At 37.0% G+C, this 17,669-nt stretch overlaps 1 protein-coding gene across 2 annotated transcripts in view; it reads right to left on the reverse strand.

The window, feature by feature from the left end:
• SCAPER (S-phase cyclin A associated protein in the ER) overlaps nucleotides 1–17,669 on the reverse strand; it is a 401,024-nt gene that overhangs the window by 221,106 nt on the left and 162,249 nt on the right. For both annotated transcript variants that reach the window (XM_069560135.1, XM_069560134.1), the window contains exon 22: nucleotides 197–262. In XM_069560135.1, the coding sequence (XP_069416236.1) occupies nucleotides 197–262 (66 nt within the window). The remainder of the gene's footprint in view (nucleotides 1–196; nucleotides 263–17,669) is intronic.

Genomic DNA, 17,669 nt, shown 5'->3' on the forward strand with positions numbered 1-17,669 from the left:
TCACATATCCCCAGATGCAGACAAATGACCTCTGGCAAAATCGTCCCCAGTTGGATATATGGTGTTAGGAGAATAAAATCCTAGACATCAGATACAAATGTCTACAACCACAAGCGAACGATAATGGTTCAGGTAAACTTTTGTTATAGGCAGAGACTAAAGAGACAAATAAAAAAATATAGGCTAAAATACTCACTTTGCTTTATAGGGTGAGTCCGAACCAAAAGTTTTTGCTTCCAATAAACTCTCATATTCCTTGGCCCTGGAGAGAGAAGAGTTTTATCACTGTTAGCTATTTTGTTGCTAATTTTTATACCAAAACAAAACTTTGGCTATGTTTTTCCCCTCCCAGTATTAAGAATATTACTATGCTGATTTTTAACAATTCCATTTCTGACACTGCTTCTTTACAATACTATAAATGTGATCCAAAAAGATTGAAAAATACATATTTCCTCATAGGATAGAAAATCATAAAAACATTTCTGAGTTAGGGATTTGGTACAGAATGGTGCTTATTTTTCAAAAAATGAAAATCATAATTAAACTTGAAACCATATTAAGTTTCTACAAGGTGGCTGAGATGGCTGAATATCAATGTACCTCAAGAGGTATTCAATGCAAAATTACTGTTGTTGTTGTTCAGTTGCTAAGTCACGTCCAAGTCTTTGTGACCCCACGGACTGCAGCACGCAAGACTTCCCTGTCCTTCACCATCTCCCAGAGTTTGCAAAAACACATGTCCATTGAGTTGGTGATGCCATCCAACCGTCTCATCCTCTGATGCCCCCTTCTTCTGCCCTCAATCTTTCCCAGCATGAAAGTCTTTTCCAAAGAGCTGGCTCTTTGCATCAGGTGGCCAAAGTACTGGAGCTTCAGCATCAGTCCTTCCAGTGAATATTTAGGGTTGATTTCCTTCAAGATTGACTGGTTTGATCTCCTTGAAGTCCAGGGGACTCTCAAAAGTCTTCTCTAACAGCACAATTAAAAAGCATCAGTTCTTCTGTGCTCAGCCTTCTTTATGGTCCAACTTTCACATCTGTACATGACTACTGGAAAAACCATTGCTTTGACTATATGGACCTTTGTTGGCACAGTGATGTCTCTGATTTTTAATATGGCATCTAGGTTTGATACAGTTTTTCCAAGGAGACACTTACCAAGGAGCAAGAGTCTTTTCATTCTGAGGCTGCAGTCACTATCCACAGTGATTTTGGAGCCCAAGAAAATAAAATCTGCCACTTTCCCCATTGTTTCTCTATCTATTTGCCATGAAGTGATGGGACTGGATGCCATGATCTTCGTTTTTTGAATGCTGAGTTTTAAGACAGCTTTTTCACTCTCCTCTTTCATCTTTATCAAGAGGCTCTTTAGCTCCTCTTTGCTTTCTGCTCTTAGGGTGGTATCACCTGCATATGTAAGGCTATAGTTATTTCTCCTGGCAATCTTGATTCTAGCTTGTGATTCATCCAGTCCAGCATTTCCAATGATGTGTCTGCATAAAGTTAAATAAGCCGGGTGACAATATGCAGCCTTGATGTACTCCTTTCCCAATTGTGAATCTGTTTGTTGTTCCAGGTCCTGTTCTAACTGTTGCTTCTTGACCTGTATACAGGTTTCTCAGGAGACAAGTAAGACAGGTATTCCCACCTCTTTCAGAATTTTCCAGTTTGTTGTGATCCACACAGTCAAAGGCTTTAGAGGGTCAATGAAGCAGAAGTAGATGGTTTTTGAGTTTCCTTGCTTTTTCTATGATCCAATAGATGTTGGCAATTTGATGTCTGGTTCCTCTGCCTTTTCTAAACCCAGATTGTACATCTGGAATTTTTTGATTCACATACTGCTGAAGCCTAGCCAGAAGGATTCTGAGCATTACCTTACTAGCAGGTGAAATGAGTGCAATTGTGTGGTAGTTTGAACATTCTTGGTACAGTTCTTCTGTGTAAAGAACAGTCATTGAAGTCTGGAAGTAATTTTAAAAGGCAGTGGAAATGATGATCAGATACTCAAAGATTCGTTTTGTTCTGCTTTTGTTGTCTATACTGACTAAATGCCAAAAGCCTGCAAAAATCTAATAACACTTCTCTGTCATTGTTCAACTATGCTCCGGCTTGCATGTTCCAGCACTTAAGAGCCATCAATAGGTCAACAATCAGCAAATGTCACTTCGACAATATATTAACAATGGTTTAATTTTTCAATTTCTCTTTTCAGAGGTCAACATTTAAATTTTGACCATTCATCCAAGGGTTTAGTCTCTAATTAGTGATCTGTGAAAGAACTAATTACAATGTACACCAATCCAGACAGCGATGACTGGTGAAAAAAAATAACAACTGCTTCATAAAAACCTGAAAGATGCAAATTACAACAGGCCTAATGAGAGAAAAAGTCAATCTAGCATAGGTTATGCTTGGGAATGAAGAAATAACTAAATTAGAATTAAACATTAAATTATGTATGTTTCAACCTACATGTACACATTGAAAGTGAAACTGATAATCACTCAGTCATGTCCAACTCTTTGCAACCCCATGTACTATAGCCTGCCAGGCTCCTCTGCACACAGGATTTCCCAGGCAAGAATACTGGAGTGGGTTGCCATTCCCTTCTCCAGGGGATCTTCCTGATCCAGGGATTGAACCTGGGTCTTCCGCATTGCAGGCAGATTCTATGATGCACTCACTGAAAGTGAGTGTTAGTCACTTTGTCATGTCCAACTCTGTGACCCCATGGACTGTAGCCCATCAGGCTCCTCTGTCCATCTACAGGCAAGAATGATAGAGTGGGTTGCCATTCCCTTCTCCAGGGGATCTTCCCAATCCAGCGATTGAAGTCAAGTCTCTTGCATTGCCAGCAGATTCTTTACCGCCTGAGCCAGGGACACTCTCAATGTGCTCATTGCTCTCAGCCAAAATATTAAGGCATATCAAAATGGGGAAATATCCACACTGTACTTGCAACTGTGACCTCATATGAAGGCAGGAAAAACTGCAATTATGTAGGGTTCAATGCATTCCAAGCACACATGCCAGGAGCTATACACTCACTGTCTTGTGAAATCTTAAAAAATATGTCTTTTCCTCATTTTACAGAAAAGAAATTGAGGCTTAAGAAGTTGTCTATTGTATCAACACATTTCTTCATCTGAGGCTTCAAGTGGAAAAGACTGAATACATTCTCCCATTTGTGCACACTTAACTAGTAAATTATAATACTATCCAAAGATATCCTAACTCTACATGAAATGGTAGTTAAGCACTTCTTCCTAACTTGAATCTTGTCTTGATTCACTTTTAACAATCAATTAAATACTTATTTCCAAAGTTCATACTCTGTATAAACTAAACAAGATAGAATATGGGGGATAATAAGAGTTATATATAGCAGGGATGAGGTATATACATAGCGGAGCTACTCAAGATATTTATACTCCACAAGGAAGAGGAAAATACAGCATTAAAAGGCACATAATTCTCAAAGCTGAGTAGGTAACAGATGTTAACTGTCACAAGTGCTTATTACCACCTAAGATGCCAGGGGGAGTTTCCTCAAGGCAATGGGAAGTGTACCTGCTTGAAAGATAGGTAGTATCTGAATACACGAAAAGAAAATGCCATTAACAGGAGAGAGAAGTGAGCAATAATGAAGACACAAAGGGAAACACAAGTTACATTAAGGGAACCGTGTGCAGATCCCTTTGCTTGGAGCAAAAGGTTAAAAGATGGGAATAATGAGAGATAAGACTGAGTATTACAATTCTGATTATTTACTTTTTAAGATAATGACTCACTTTATTAATATTTTAAATTAGTGTCACGTTGTATACTATGTTTACTCACTTTCAGTCTCCTTGTTATCACGATTCTATTTTTTCTCAGCCATAATGTGGGTTATTTATCTACTCCATTTTTTTGGCTAGCCTTTTCATAGGCTCTTTTGTTACCAATATGCTCAAAGAATTAGATCATATCAACTTCTATTTAACTTGTTTTTATCTTTATAAAGATAAAGTACATTTTAAGTGCCGTATGTGTATTTGTTAAATAAAAATAAATAAATCCATACCATTTTCCAGGAAGGAGATATGAACACTGTTCTAATCCTTGAGTTGTTTAGATCATTTCTACTTCAACTGATAATGTAACTTAAGGCTATAATTTCATTCTGAGTAATTTTTTTAAACTATATCCCCATAAGTTTCATTTTCTCACTGTCACAAATTTCAAATAGTTTATTTCCATTTTTCTTACTCAAAAAAACCCCCCCAAAACTCGTTACTTCAAATATTTTCTGCCCCACCCCCATGCTTTGGTTCCAAAATGTTCATTTTTTGTCTTTATAATTTTTTTCATTCTTGAGTCAGCTTTATTGAAGTATAATTTGCATACAACAAATACTTGAAGTTTTAAACCTATAATTTTGATGAGCTTTCACAATTGGGCCTACAATGTAAATGAAACCATAATCATGATATAAAGCATTTCTACCACCAACAAAGTTTTCTCATTTGTTTTTGCAGTAACTCTCTTTCCCCTTCCCCTACCCTTTCGTTCCTAGCAACCAGCTATCTACTTTCTACCCCTAAAGCTTTATGAATATCAAATCAGTACAATCATACATACTCTCTTGTGTCTGAATTAATTCATTTAGAATAAATCTCTTGAGAGTCTCTCATAATGTTGAATATATTATTAGTTTATTCCTTTCCACTGCTTTACAGTGTTCCATTCTTTGGATACCATAATTTGTTTATCCACTACCATTTGGATATTTTACTTTCCAATCTGGGGCTACTACCTACTATGAACATTTGTAGACAAATCACTGCATGGATAAATGTCTTAATTTCTCTTAGATAAATACAGAAGTAGGATTGCTGAGCTATATGACAAGCACCTGCTTAACCCTAATTTACAAAATATTTATCAAATGGGTCATTCCAATTTGTACTTCTACCAGTAAAGTATAGAGTTTCAGTTGCTTTAATCTCCAACTATTACTGATGAACAGCCTATTTCTCCCCTCAATTCTGTCAGTTTTCCCTTCATGTATTTTGTGGCTTTCTCACAGGCATATATGTTTGTAATTGTTACATATTTTTGATGGATTCATTCTTTCATCACTACAAAATGTCCTTCTTCTTTTATTGTACAATTTTGGTCTTAATGTATATGTTGTATTATATTAATACAGTTTAGCTACATTATCTTGCAGAGGTTATTCTTCTCATGAAGTATCTGTTTCTTTCATTTCACATTAAGCCAGCTGGGTTCTTATATATTAAGTGATTCCCTTATAGATAGCATATAGTCGAATCATTTAAAAAAAAATTCATTCTGCCAACCTGTATGTTTCACTGGAGTCTTTGAAGTGAAAGTGTGAGTCACTCAGTTGTGTCTGACTCTTTGTGACCCCATGGACTCTAGCCTGCCTGGCTCCTCTGTCCATGGGATTTCCCAGGAAAGAACACTGGAGTGTGTTGCCATTCCCTTATCCAGGGAATCTTCCTGATCCAGGGATCAAACTCAAGTTTCCTGTATTGCAAACAGATTCTTTACTGTCTGAGCCACCAGGGAAGCACTGGAGTCTTTAATGCACCTATATTTAACATAATTACTAAGAAGGACAGATTTACTTCTGCCATTTTGCTATTTTATGTAATCTCTCTTTTGTCCCCCATTTCCTTCATTACCGCTTTATCTTGTGTTAAATGTACCATCTTCATTCCATTCTCATTTCCTCACGCATATATACGTACATATATATTTGTTTAGTTATTTATTTTCTTTGTAGGTGACCTAAATTATAATCAACATCTTATTTCATAACAATCTAGCTAGAATTAATATCAGCTTAGTTTCCGTAGTATACAAAAGTGTTCCTGTATAGTATTTGACTTGCCAGGTGGCTCAGTGGTAAAGAAGATGCCAGCCAAGCAGAAGATTTGGGTTCAGTTCCTGGGTCATGAAGATCCCTTGGAGAAGGAAATCGTAATCCACTTCAGTATACTTGGCTGGGAAATCCAATGGACAGAGGGGCCTGATGGAGTATAGTCCATGGGATCGCAAAAGGGTCAGTCACGACTTAGCGACTAAACAACAATATAGCACTTATCCTTTATGCTAAAATTATAAATTACAGATTTACACAGTGTGCCCATAAACATAGGTTTATAATTATTATTTTGTGCAGTTGACTTTTAATTCAAATAGGAAAAATGAGAAGTTACAAAAACACTACATTTACACTAGTTATTTCTATAGTGTTTTTTATTTCTTTGCGTGTATTCAGGTTACTGTCTACATTTTTTTTTTCAATCTCAGACTGAAGATTTCCTTTAGTGCATCTTGAAGTGCAGGTCTACTAGTGACAAACACTTGGCTTTTGTTTATCAGAAAATGTATGAATTTCTCCTTCATTTTTGAAATTTTGCCAAGTATAGAATTTTTGGTTGACAATTTGTTTTCTTCTACCAGGAAACTGAATATGTTTATCCTACTAGCTTCTGACCTTCATATTTTCCTACAGAAATAAACTGTTATTATACTACAGATATTTTATATATGGAGAATTATTTCTCTTTTAAGATTTTCTTTGTCATTAGCTCCCAGTGCTTGATTATGTGTCATAAGGTGGATCTCTGCATTTCTTCTACTTTGAGTTTGTTGAACTTCCTGGATCTGCAGATTCATATGCTTCATTAAATTTGGAAAATTTTCAGATATATTTCTTCAAATGTCCTCTGCCCTTTGCTCTCTCTGCTCTCCTTCTGGGATGCCCCTTATGTTTATGTTGGTATGCTAGGTAGTGTCCCACAGGTCTCTGACTTTTACCCATTCGTTTTTCTTTCTCTTCTATAGAAAATCTCAATTGATAGTTTTCAAGGTCACCAATTCTTTCTTCTACCTGCTCAAATAACCTGATGAACCCTTCAAGTAATTTTTCATTTCAATTTTTGTACTTTACAGATACAAAATTTATTAGTTCCTTTAAATTTTTTTTAATCTCATTATTAACCTCTTCCAGTTGGTTAGATATCATCCACATGGTTTCCTTTACCTCTCTGAGTACATTAAAAATTTTTAAAGTCTTTGTCTAGGAAGGCCAATGTCTGGGCTTCCCCAAGGACACTTTCTATAATTCCTCCTCCCTCAAAGTATGGGCCAATTTTCTTTTTCTTTGCTTGCCTTGCAACTTTTCCTTAAGAACACACTCCTATATTTAAAAAGGATAATCAACAAAGACCTACTGTATAGCACATGGAACTCTCCTCAATGTTACATGCCAGTCTGGATGGAAAGGGGGTTTGGGGGAAAATGGATACGTGTATATGTATGGCTGATCCCTTTCACTGTTCACCTGAAACTACCACCACATTGTTAACTGGCTATACCCCAATACAAAATAAAGTGTTTAAAGTTACAAAAAAAAAAAAAGATCAATGCCATATTAAAAAAGCAGATATTCTAAGCATTATAATGTGGGAACTCTGGAAATCAGATTCTCTTTCCTCTCAGGGTTTGGTTTTGCTTGTTGTATACTTGTTTAGTGACTTTTCTGAACTAATATTCTAAAGTTTATATTCTTGGTCATTATGACCCCTAAAGTCTTGATTCCATTATTTTAGGAATCAGCTAGTGATCCAAGAGATTTCTTTGAACACCATAAATAATAACAACAAAAAGTCCCAATCTAGTATTTGCAGATGAGCTGTGTGACTGTGTTGCGGCAAGCCAACAGTCAGGCAGATTACAACACTGTCTTAGCCCTCACTTCCTGCTTGCATAAAAGCCTGATGGTCAGGTAGGGAAAAGACTCCAGGGTTGTCTTGGGTCTTTTCTAATCATGTACCCATCCCTGGAGATACATGTGGCCTTCTAGATTTCTCAAAGTATGTGGGAGATTTTCAAAGCCTTTGTTTCCCAAAGCATCTTAATCCTCAACCTTTCCCTGCAAGTTTTTATTAGTCAATTATTTATCCTAGTTGTATATCCTTGTACTTGTGTGCTGTGCTTAGTCGCTCAGTCAAGTCCAACTCTTTACAACCCCATGGACTGTTGCCCGCCAGGCTCCTCTATCCATGGGGATTCTCCAGGCAAGAATACTGGAGTGGCTTGCCATGCCCTCCTTGCACCAGGTATCATGAATTAATACATTTGCCTTCAAATTGTTTTTGACAATTATCCCCAGGTAACCTCCTTAGCTCTGGGACAATTCCGAGTTAGGCAAAAGTAGGACAAACTCTTAAAACTAACCTTTCAAAACCACAATGAGGTACCACTTCACACCAGTCAGAATGGCTGCGATCCAAAAATCTGCAAGCAATAAATGCTGGAGAGGGTGTGGAGAAAAGGGAACCCTCCTACACTGTTGGTGGGAATGCAAACTAGTACAGCCACTATGGAGAACAGTGTGGAGATTCCTTAAAAAATTGCAAATAGAACTACCTTATGACCCAGCAATCCCACTTCTGGGCATACACACCGAGGAAACCAGAATTGAAAGAGACACATGTACCCCAATGTTCATCGCAGCACTGTTTATAATAGCCAGGACATGGAAACAACCTAGATGTCCATCAGCAGATGAATGGATAAGAAAGCTGTGGTACATATACACAATGGAGTATTACTCAGCTGTTAAAAAGAATTCATTTGAATCAGTTCTGATGAGATGGATGAAACTGGAGCCGATTATACAGAGTGAAGTAAGCCAGAAAGAAAAACACCAATACAGTATACTAACACATATATATGGAATTTAGGAAGATGGCAATGACGACCCTGTATGCAAGACAGGGAAAGAGACACAGATGTGTATAACGGACTTTTGGACTCAGAGGGAGAAGGAGAGGGTGGGATGATTTGGGAGAATGACATTCTAACATGTATACTATCATGTGAATTGAATCGCCAGTCTATGTCTGATGCAGGATGCAGCATGCTTGGGGCTGGTGCATGGGGATGACCCAGAAAGATGTTATGGGGAGGGAGGTGGGAGGGGGGTTCATGTTTGGGAATGAATGTAAGAATTAAAGATTTTAAAATTTAAAAAATAAAAAACTAAAAAAAAAAAAAAACAAACTAACCTTTCAGAGAACCATCAGAGAGGTCAAAACAGCTATGGTTCTTTGAGTACAAGATCTGTTCTTCTCTAGTATTAGGTTCCTGTAACAGGGATGCAGCTGATTGTCTTCAAAGCTTCTGCTGAGTTGGGAAGTTGAGATATGATCAGGGTAAGCTAAAATGCCACTACCCTCTTTGATGGGCTTCCCTGGTGGCTCAGACAGTAAAGAATCTGCCTGCAAAGCAGAAGACCTAGGTTTGATCCCTGGGTCGGGAAGATGCCCTGGAGAAGGGAATGGCAACCCATTCCATTATTCTTGCTTAGAGAATTCCATGGACAGAGGAGCCTGGCAGGCTACAGTCCATGGGGTTGCAAAGAGCTGGACATGACTGAGCGACTTTCACTTTCACCCTCTTTTTAAAAATTGAATTATAGTTACTCTATAATTTTGTACAACAAAATGACTCAGTGATACACATAATGTATTTTTTTCAGATTATTTTATATTATTGGTTATTACAAGATATTGAGTAGAGTTTCCTGTGCTATACTGTAGATCCTTGTAGTTTATTTTATATATAATAGTTATGTAAATGTTAATCTCAAACTACTAATCTATCCCCCCCACTACTATCGCATTTGAAAACCATAAGTTTCTTTTCTATGTCTGTGAGTTCCTTTCTGTTTCATAAATACGTTCATTTGTATCATTTTTTAGATTCTACACATAAGTGATATATGAGATCTGTCTTTCTCTGACTTACATCACTCACTTAGTATGATAATCTCCAGGTCCATCTGTGTTGCTGCAAGTAGCATTATTTCATTCTTTCTTTTTTTAACTGAAGTATAATTGCTTTCCAATGTTGTGTTAATCTCTGCTGTACAATGAAGTGAATCAGCTATCTGTATACATATATACCCTCCCTCTTGATCTTCCTTCCCTCACATTCCACCATCCAAGTCATCACAGAACACCAAGCTGTGGTGTTCTATACATCATGTTCCCACTACCTAACCATTTTACACACGATGGTGTATTTATGTCAAACTTAACTTCTCAGTTCATCGCACTCTCCCCCTCCCCGACTGTGTTCACATGTTCTCTGCATCTGCGTTTCTCTTCTGCCCTGCAAACAGGTGCATCAGTACCATTTCTCTAGACTCCACATATATGTGTCACTATATGATATTTGTTTTCCTCTAACTTATTTCACTTTGTATGATATACTCTAGGTCCGTCCACATCTCTACAAAGGACCCAATTTCATTCTTTTTACGGTTGATTAAAATTCCATTATATATATGTACCACATCTTCTTTATCCATTCATCTGTCAATGGAAATTTAGGTTTTTTCCGTACCCTGGTTATGGTAAACAGTGCTTCAGTGAACCCTGGGGTACATGCGTCTTTTTCGATTATGGCTTTCTCAGTTATATGTCCAGTAGTGGGATTGGTAGTGGGTCATATGGTAGTTCCATTTTTAGCTTTTTAAAGGAAACTACATTACTGTTCGGGAGAAGGAAATGGCAACCCACTCCAATATTCTTCAGAATCCTGAATCCTGTGGACAGAGGAGCCTGGTGCTGTCCATAGAGTCAGACATGGCTGAAGTGACTTAGCATGCATGCATACATTGGAGGAGGAAATGGCAACCCACTCCAGCATTCTTGCCCGGAGAATCCCAGGGACAGAGGAGCCACACAGAGTCAGACACGACTGAAGCAACTTAGCAGCAGCAGCACATTACTATTCTCCACAGTGGCATATCAATTCACATTCCCACCAACAGTGCAAGAGGGTTTCCTTTTCTCTGCACCCTCACCAGCATTTATCGTTTGTAGATTTTTTGTTGATGGCCATTCTGATTGGTGTGAGGTGATGCCTCATTGTAGTTTTGATTTGCATTTCTGTAATAAAATTAGTAATGTTGAGCATCTTTTTCATGTGTCTTGGCCACCAGTATGTCTTCTTCGATAAAATGTCTTGATACTAAGCTGCATGAGCTGTTTGTATACTTTGGAGATTAATCTTTTGTCCATTGCTTTGTTTGCAAATATTTTCTCCCATTCTGTAGACTGTCTTTTCCTCTTGTTTATGCTTTCCTTTGCTGTGCAAAAGCTTTTACATTTAAGTAGGTCCCATTTACATCAAAAAGTGTTTTTCCTATGTTTTTCTCTAGGAGTTTTATAGTGTCACGTCCTACATTTAGATCTTTTATCCACTTTGAATTTAATTTGGTGTATAGTGTTAGGGAGTGTTTTAATTTCATTCTTTTACATATAGTGGTTAGCTTTCCAAGAAACATTTATTGAAGAGACTGTCTTTTCTCCACTGTATATTCTTGCCTCATTTGTCATAGATTAGGTGACCACAGGTGCATGAGACTGTCTCTGGACTTTTCCTTTCTGCATCATTGACCTTATTTTTGTTTCTGTGCCAGTACAATATTGTCTTGATTACTGTAGCTATATAGTATAGTCTGAAGGTGCCTGATTCCTACAGCTCCATTTTTCTTTTTCAAGATTGCTTTGTCTATTCAGGGTCTTTTGTATCAAAATGCAAATTAAAAAATTTTGATTCTAGTTCTGTGAAAAATGTTACTGGTAATTTGATAAGAACCGCACTGAATCTGCAGATTGCCTTGGGAAGCACAGTCATTTTGACAATATTGACTCTTCCAATCCGAGAACATGGTGTATCTTTCCATCTGCTTGTGTCATCTTTGATTTCTTTTGTCAGTGCCTTATGCTGTTCAGAGTATAGGTCTTTTGCCTCCTTAGGCAGATTTATTCCAAGGTATTATTTTTGATGCAATGATAAATGGGATTGTTTCTTTAATTTCTCTTTCTGATTTTTCATTGTCAGTGGATGGAAAAGCAATAGATTTCTGTGTATTAACTGTGTATGCTGCAACTTTATCAAATTCACTGATGGACTCTAGTAGTTTTCTGGTAGCATCTTTCTCTATGTATACTATGATGTCACCTGCAAACATTGACTGTTTTACTTCTTTTCCAGATTGGATTCCTTTTTCTTCTCTGACTGCTATAGCTAGGACTTCCAAAACTATGCTGAATAAAAATGGCAAGAATGGACACCCTTGTCTTGTTCCTTATATTAGAGGAAATGCTTTCAGATTTTCACCGTTGCGTATGATGTTAGTTATGGGTTTGTCATATGTTGCCTTTATTATGTTGAGGTAGGTTTCCTCTATGCCCACTTTGTGAAGAGCATTTTTTTTTATCATAAATGGATGCTGGATTTTAGCAAAAGCTTTTTTTGCATCTACTGAGATGATCATAATGATTTCTACTCTTCAATTTGTTAATATGTTGTACCACATTGATTGATTTAGGGATGCTAAAAAATCCTTAAATCTGTGAGATTAAACCCACTTAATCACCTTTTAATGTATTGTTGGATTCAGCTTGATAGAATTTTGTTGAGGATTTTTGCATCTATGTTCATCAGTGGTATTGGCCTGTTATTTTATTTCAGTCTCATATTGGTAACAGGGTGATGGTGGGAAGGCAGACATTTTTAAGAAGAACAAAATGCTCTGGCGTATTTCAAAACAGCTCCTTATTCCCTGCTGGAAGCAAAAGCATTTTGCTGTGATACTCACTTTGAGAACCTCATCAAGCTCTTAGAAGTGAAGTACACAGAAGTGTGGGGATCTCGTGTAGTTCTGACTCCCATATTCGTCCACCTTGAACATCTGGAGAGTCATCAACTATAGTTCAGGTTTCCCTACCCCAGAACTGATTTCCACAGAGGATGCAAATTATATCTCACTAAAGCTGCCATAACAAGTCAACATAATGCACCAAACTGATAAAATGAAAGAGTGCATTTCAACAGATGTAGAAAAGGCATTTGAGAATATGGTATATCACTCTAAGAAAAAAAACACTCAGGAAGTTAAGAATAGAATAAAGCTCCCTCAATCTGAGAAATGACATCTACACAAACTGTAAGGTATGATGTTATAGCTAATATAACATAGTGAAAACCCTACTGCTTTCTCCCTAAGATCAGCACCAAAGCTTCTGTTTCATATTTTGTAGAAGGTGCAACACAGTGCAATAGACAATAGAAAAAAATAAACAGTATACTAAGTAGAAAAAAAAAACAAATAAAATTGATTTTATTCTGATATATTTATGTACATAAAGAAATCTTATAAATTTATAAAACTATTAGAGCTCATAAGTCTATTTGGAAAGGTCCCAATATCTAGTGAATATACAAATAGTAATTCTGTCTATATGCTCACAACAAAAAATACTACAAATATAATTTTCAATAGCAACAAAAACTTAAAATATTAGGGATAAATTTAATGAAGTATTTGTAAAGCATTTAAACTGAAAATTACAAAAAACTACTGGAGAAATTAAATAAGCTCTAAACAAATGCAGATACATATCTCATCATGTATTGGAAGATCCAAAATTATCAGGATACCCTTTCTTCCTAAGTTTATCTACAGATCAGTCTAATGCCAATCAAAATCCCAAGAGACTTTTTAATTTTAGATACTAAAAATTGATCTTAATATTTTTGTGAAAATCCAAGACCTTAAAAGATGCTTACTCATTGGAAGAAACGTTATGACCAACCTAGATAGCATATTCAAAAGCAGAGACATTACTTGGCCAACAAAGGTCTGTATAGTCAAGGCTATGGTTTTTCCAGTGGTCATGTATAGATGCGAGAGTTGGACTGTGAAGAAAGCTAAGTGCCGAAGAATTGATGCTTTTGAACTGTAGTGTTGGAGAAGACTCTTGAGAGTCTCTTGGACTGCAAGGAGATCCAACCAGTCCATCCTAAAGGAGATCAGCCCTGGGTGTTCCTTGGAAGGAATGATGCTAAAGCTGAAACTCCAGTACTGTGGCCACCTCATGCGAAGAGTTGACTCACTGGAAAAGACTCTGATGCTGGGAGGGATTAGGGGCAGGAGGAGAAGGGGACAACAGAAGATGAGATGGCTGGATGGCATCACCGACTCAATGAACGTGAGTTTGCGTGAACTCTGGAGTTGGTGATGGACAGGGAGGCCTGGCATGCTGTGATTCATGGGGTCGCAAAGAGTCAGACACGATTGAGCGACTGAACTGAACTGAACTGAAAAACAAAACTTCAAAAAGAAAACAAAGTTGAAGACTTCTATTGCTTTATTTTAAGATCTACTACAAAGCTACCGTAATCAAGACAGTGTGAAAAGGAACAAAATAATGGAAGAGAACAGACCAGAAGTAGATTCAGACTTCATGGGGTGATTTATATTTTTTATTAGGTGTCAAAATAGAAAAACAGGGTAGAATAGGAGAGTCCAGAAATAGACTTACTCACGAGGGGAGATTTTTTTTTAACCAAAGTATTAAAACATTGTAATGGGAATGGAAATCTTTTCTGTGGATAGTGTTGGAACAACTGACTAGCTATAGAGAAAAAGAAATTTGGGCCTATTCTTCATATCATACCCACTAATTTGTTAGAGCTGGATCATAAATCTAAATGCCAAAACTAAAATTACAAGGCTTCTAGAAAAAAAAAATGCAAAGGATTTTTAACTTTTCGTCAGACAAAAATCTCTTAGAACCCAGAAAGCACAAGACCTAAAAAGAACATACTGATAAAATAGACATCATCACGATTAAAAATACATTTGCTTATCAACAGCTATTGCTAACAAAATGTATAGCCAAGCTCCAGATTCAGAAAAAAATTCACATAACACATAACTGGCAAAGAACATGTATCTAGAATATATAAACAACTCAAAGATAAAATGACAAACAACTCAACTTTTAAAATGGGCAAAAACCTTCAAAGACACGTCATAAGGGAAGATATGAATGGTGAAAAATTACATGGAAAGATACTCAATACATATTATTAATCACTAAGGAAGTGCAAATTAGAATCACAAGATACAACTATGCTCACACTGGAATTAAGATTAAAATTTTAAAAATTAAAAATACCAAGTATTGACAAATGTTGAGCTACTGGGAGTCCACCAGGTTGCTGATGGAAGTGTAAAATAGTACCACCACTGTGAAAAAAATGTGGAGTTTCAGTTTTAAGTATTTATCCAAGAGAAAGGAGAATGCAAATACACCTAAAGACTTGACAGAAGGTTAATTTATCAATGCCAAATAAGTGAAAACTCAGATGTCTATTAACAGATGAACAGATAAAAATTTATGGAATATGCACACAATGGTATGTTCATCAATGAAAAAAACAAACTACACACAAGTCAGATATATCTCAAAAATGGTATACAGTTGACCCTTGAACAACACGGCAATGAACTACATGGGTCTACTTATACTTGGATTGCTTTCAAGAGTAAATACCACAGAACTACACAATGCCCAGTTGGTCAAACTGCAAATCATGCAGCCTAACTGCAAATCATGTTAGCTTTGCTGTAAAGTACATTCAGAGACTGTCTTTCTCCAGCACCACTACCTCCCCCCCTCAGTCAGGCGTCCATCATATGTGCGGAGGTTTAACCAACAGAGGAACTGCAGATATGGAGCACCAACTGTAAGCTATGTGTGGATTTTTTGACTGAATGGAGAGTCAGTGCTCCTAACACTCTCATTGTTCAAGGATCAACTGTACTTAGTAAGAGAAGTCAGCCACAAAGGCTTCATTTGCATGTATTTCTAGAATAGGAAAAACTAACCTATGATGAGAGAAAGCAGGTCAGTGGTGACCAAGAGCCAAGGGTGGTGGTGAAAACTGACTGGAAAGAGACACAAAGACACTGTGAAACAATGCAAAGGCTCTTACAGATTATACGTGAGTATGCAGGTTTGACAAAACTCAACAAGCTATATATTAGAGATCTCTACATTCACTTCTGTAAATCATACTGCAATAAAAAAAGTTACTGATATAGGTATGTAAGCATAAAAAGGATACACATATGCCAAAAAATTAGCAGCATCAGAATTATAGGATTTTTCCTATAATTTAAAGATTTCCTTTAATAACCTAGCATTACTATATATATATATATATATATATATCAGGGCCTGAAGGACAGCCTCACTGAAAAGGTTAACATTTGAGCAAAGACCTGAAAGAGGTAACAGTGCGAAGCTCTATGGATATATGTGGGAGAGCTGTCCAGAAAGAGGAAAACTGCAGTGTAAAAGCCCTGAGGCTTTGAGAAGAGAAGTGACATGATCTGACATGTGAACAGGTGCCCTTTGGCCAGCATGTTTAGAATAGACTGTGAAAGCCAAGGACAGAAACAGAGACTAGTCAGGGAAGTGCTGCAATAACCCAGGTGAGATATGACGGAGGCTTGACTGAGGGGGGAGGTAGTGATGCTACAGAAAGAGCCTCTGAATGTACTTTACCACAAAGCTAACATGATTTGCAGTTAGGCTGGATGAGATGTGGGAGAGAGAAAAAGGTCAAGGACAATTTCAAGGGTTCTGGCATACACAACTAGAATAGAGTTACCTGGTTATTAATATAGAGAAAACTAGAAAGGAGAGGTTTTGGAGGGCAGATGCAGAGAAGAAAGCAGGAACTTGTTTTGGACACACTAAATTTGAGTACAGTTGAAGAGATATAAAACTAGTAGTCATCAACAGGTGGAGAATATTGAAAGACAAACACCTGGTGAACTAACCAAAGGAATGTGTACCTAGAGGAAAAAGAGAAAGGTCCAAAGAATGGACTCAATGCCATTTCTGGAGGTCAGCAAGTTCTCAGCATAAACTAGAAACGAAGGTCAGTAACACCCTAAAGTATATACTGTAAAACTATTCTTAGAAACTTCAAGGAACTACAAAACAAAACAAAACAAAACAAAACCCAACCAAAAAAGCCTTTTCTTTTCTTTGCTTGAATGAGTACTCTCAAGTTTCCACTGATTATGTAAGATGAAATGGACATCTTCTTTTAATTACAATCTGAAATTGGAAATGATGGAGAGAGAGTACCTGTTCACCATTATTCTAGACCTGTGTTTCTATAACTCCATAGGTCAAGCTTCTCTTTTTCTAACCATTTAGGAATAAAGGTATAACAACATATTCAGACAACCTTTCTTCAAATAGCAAATAATTATTTTCTAAGGAGGAACTACACTTGTGTCCTGGAACAAGACTCATCAGTCATCAAATAATGCTCAGAGCTTGTGAGGTAATGATGTACTACACAGCTGTCTGATCCTCAGATGTCACTTTGGAGGCTGATGATAAACTACAGGTCTGACAACTCACTTTCCATTTCAAGATATTTCTTGAACTTTCTCTTGTTGTGACAGGCAACCAAATTGATTAAACCTAGTCATGGGATTTGACACTACAGCCAGCAGACTTCTATTTGTTGATTGCTATTGATTTTCTTTGATACTTCATTTAAAAATCAATAGTTGGAAAGAAAAATAGGCTTGGTTTACACATACTTAAACATACTATTGTATGCTGAAGGAGGCACAAGTTTGGCAGGGCTTTGGCATCCAATTATAAGAAGAGCTCTTAACAGGTGAAAGCAAGGGCTTTAGATCGATATTCAGTTTTCTTTCTCAATCAAAGAAAGTGGCTATAAATTAGGCTC

Source organism: Ovis canadensis, chromosome 18 (assembly GCF_042477335.2).
Source record: "Ovis canadensis isolate MfBH-ARS-UI-01 breed Bighorn chromosome 18, ARS-UI_OviCan_v2, whole genome shotgun sequence".
NCBI lineage: Eukaryota > Metazoa > Chordata > Mammalia > Artiodactyla > Bovidae > Ovis > Ovis canadensis.